We start from the raw sequence: 3,197 nt of genomic DNA, 5'->3' as shown, positions 1-3,197 counted from the left end.
AGGTTATTTCCCCTTGTCAGACTGTGACTAGGTAAGTCGGACACTAGGGGATCTGTTCGTTACAGGGACTAACGTTGGCTGCCGCAGGTTCCACGCTGGCTGTGCTACTGTGGCCAGTGTGACAGGTACACGTATGACCCTGGCATAGTGTTTGTTTGTATCTACACGTTGCCGGTATTTCATCACAAGTATTAACACAGAAACATGTATAAATGTACCAACATAAAACAGTACCATTAAAGCAGAACGTATATCACATCACTCTCAATTTATATGTGTACATAGAGTAAATCAAATAGCGAAGACTCCACAATCCGAGGTCAATACCTAGATACAGAATTGTGTTCTATTCTCTACAACACCATGGGTCTGTTTCTCTCCAAGCTAATGGATGTATTCTCACAGTTTTCTCATGATCACGCCAGGATTTTAATGCTGGGCCTTGATGCTGCAGGTAACGATTACCTAGAATAGCCTATAACCTAATCGGCAAGATATTAATTTAATTATTTATGTCATTCAGTGCGTGAAACGACATTTTGTGAATGGAACTCAGTCAGTTACTTTGTTTGTACCATTTTATGGTAGACCCGCTCTACATAAAGCCATGACGCTCTATTTCATATAGTTATTTAAAATATACGATATTATACACATGCCAGTGATTTTGGCATTTATTGTTATGATAATTTCTGTAGCTAACACGATAAATGCAATCATCTGTTATGGACAGGTAAGACGACGATACTATACAAAATCAAGCTGAACGAGAACGTGCACACGATCCCAACTATAGGGTTTAACGTGGAGACGGTAAGCCCGTGTAAGGGCATCTCTTTCACAGTATGGGACGTTGGCGGTCAGGACAAAATCAGGCCTCTCTGGGCACACTACCTCCAGAATACTGAAGGTATGTAAAATATGAAGAGGTTAATAGAGGAAGCCATTTCTGTATAACCTATTATGACTCAAGGGTTAAACTGTAGTGGACATACCTGCACGTTAAGCAGATACAGATGTGAAAAAAATTTATGATTCTTATGACGTCACATCACTCACATGTGGTATCATGGAGCTGCCCACGTCAGTACTTATTTCAAGTATTTATTCTAAACTGACTGAAGATCTTATGCTCAGCATAAAAAAGCAGTAAGCCCGACTGTAACCTACTCACCAGAGAAAAACATGAAACACCCAACGACTGCTTATTCAACCTAATTATAGCCGTAATTGATGCTGCTGTTATATGGCAACCAAATCCAGTAAAACGGTTTGTACTTTTGACATTTGTTTTACTGCAAATGTTCATTTGATGATATATATTGAGTACAGAAAGACACTTGATTATAACTGGCCATGTCTCTTTACACAGGGTTGTTGTATGTAGTAGACAGTGCTGACAGAGAACGTTTGGAAGAGGCCAGATACGAATTATCCACAATCCTGGAGAGTGACGAGATGAGAGACGTACCTGTCGTGGTCATCGCTAACAAACAAGATCTGCCAGGTAAGTGAAGCAAATCTTTCCCATCAGTGGTGGTTAAATGCGTTCGACGTTCAACTAAATAACTTTAAACACTAAAGGGGATCTAATCGATTCTTCTTTTTATGTGATTCACAACAATGGCCAATGTATACACAATGTATACATTTCGAATTCTAAGTAATGCTCTAAATTTGATTAAAATTACATTCGCTTACATAAATTCTTATGAATTCTTTTTATAATGATTGTATATTCTACAATATTGTTTATTCCGATTTTAGGGGCTATGAGAACTTCAGAAATTGCCGATGGACTTCATCTCACGAAGATGCGGAATCGCAAGTGGTACATCCATGGAGCATGCGCAGTGAATGGTGACGGAATCTACGAATCATTGAGCGAAATGGCCAGTCTTGTAAAAGAATTTAAAAAGTCTCATAGAGGGCACTGATAACTTTTTTCCTTGGGCAGACATTGATTCGAATTTTGTCAACAAACTCCAGGCGTTACTAAAGATCTTTCCCAGCACTGAAAGGGGAGCCTCCCGCCTTGTCCAGCTAGTGCACTCAGCCATGCGAAAATTAGACTGTCAAAGTGGCATGGTGACACCGCACCGCTAGACTGACCCATACACAACTCATAATATGGATATTCTTTCATCTGTGTTTTCCCCCTAAATCTGTGTTCCCACCGTAAATCTGTGTTTCCACCGTAAATTCCACACAGAAAGGCTTTGTTAAGCTATGAAAGTAATCAGTATACTTTCAGTATTACTATGCAGCTTTCTTTTGGATTCCAACATTATGAGAGGAACCATGCATTTGTGATGTATACTGATATATTCTTACAAATGAATTTCCTACCTTTGTAAGCCAATGTGATCCATGCATTTGTGATAGACACTGATATGTTTTCACAAACGAATTTCCCTTTGTAGACAATGCGAGCCATGTACTTGAGATACATAGTGGTATATTCTCACAAACGAATTTCTCTTTGTAAGCCCATGTGATACATATTTGTGATACATACTGATATTTTTTACCAACTAATTTCCCTTTGTAAACCAAAGCGAACAATGTATTTGAGATACGTACTGATATATTCTCACCAACGAATATCACTTTGTAACCCAGTGTACTGTATGTAATAGGCCTACCTCTGAGTTTCTGATTCTTCTGTCACCAGAAAAGAAAGTGTTTTAACATATTAGGCTACAATTAAACGATTGCATGCATTCTTATTCTGTTACATAACTCACTTAACTCTATTTACATATGAATTCTTGTGTTGTTATGATTATATTTTTGTACGGAAAAAATACAAACCCTAGTTTATGACCATTTATATCTATCTTTTTTACATTGTTGTTTTTATATTAACTGTGATATGAAAAATATTAAATTCGATTGCATAATTAATTGATTTTTCTCTTTTGTGTATATCATAATTGTTTGGAGAAAATGTAAAAAGACTGTACATAGCCCAATTACATACAGAGGAAGCTGTAAAAGCAGCTAAATTGTGACAGACACACGCTGAAAAGAATTAAGGGATACGGATTTACTTGATTACTGGATCTTTCTTCAGCTTTATAACAGAAACTTGTGTATCCCCCTTATCAGAGGCAAGCACTTATGCTTTATAGTGTTGTCATACGCTGCAATGGAGCGTGACACTTTCTGTGTTTCTCTCAATTTGGGAAACTTTT

The 3,197-nt window shown here is 37.6% G+C and overlaps 1 protein-coding gene across 1 annotated transcript; it reads left to right on the top strand.

Moving 5' to 3' along the window:
• Nucleotides 1-363: 363 nt before the first annotated feature.
• On the top strand, nucleotides 364-2,821 carry LOC135466381 (uncharacterized). The gene is made up of 4 exons (XM_064743825.1): nucleotides 364-454; nucleotides 734-910; nucleotides 1,373-1,507; nucleotides 1,768-2,821. Exons 1-4 carry the CDS (start codon nucleotides 364-366, stop codon nucleotides 1,935-1,937), a joined length of 573 nt encoding a protein of 190 aa, XP_064599895.1. The 3' UTR covers nucleotides 1,938-2,821.
• Nucleotides 2,822-3,197: the final 376 nt, after the last annotated feature.

This window comes from Liolophura sinensis, chromosome 6 (assembly GCF_032854445.1).
Source record: "Liolophura sinensis isolate JHLJ2023 chromosome 6, CUHK_Ljap_v2, whole genome shotgun sequence".
Classification (NCBI taxonomy): Eukaryota; Metazoa; Mollusca; class Polyplacophora; order Chitonida; family Chitonidae; genus Liolophura; species Liolophura sinensis.
This window is presented reverse-complemented; position numbering and strand designations above follow the sequence as displayed.

Excerpts from the sequence above, each read along its gene's own strand:
- LOC135466381 (XM_064743825.1), top strand. The coding sequence starts at position 364 with ATGGGTCTGTTTCTCTCCAAGCTAATGGATGTATTCTCACAGTTTTCT. Across the intron at positions 455-733 it reads GCTGGGCCTTGATGCTGCAG|GTAAGACGACGATACTATAC; the intron begins GTAACGATTACC and ends TGTTATGGACAG. Across the intron at positions 1,508-1,767 it reads TAACAAACAAGATCTGCCAG|GGGCTATGAGAACTTCAGAA; the intron begins GTAAGTGAAGCA and ends TTCCGATTTTAG.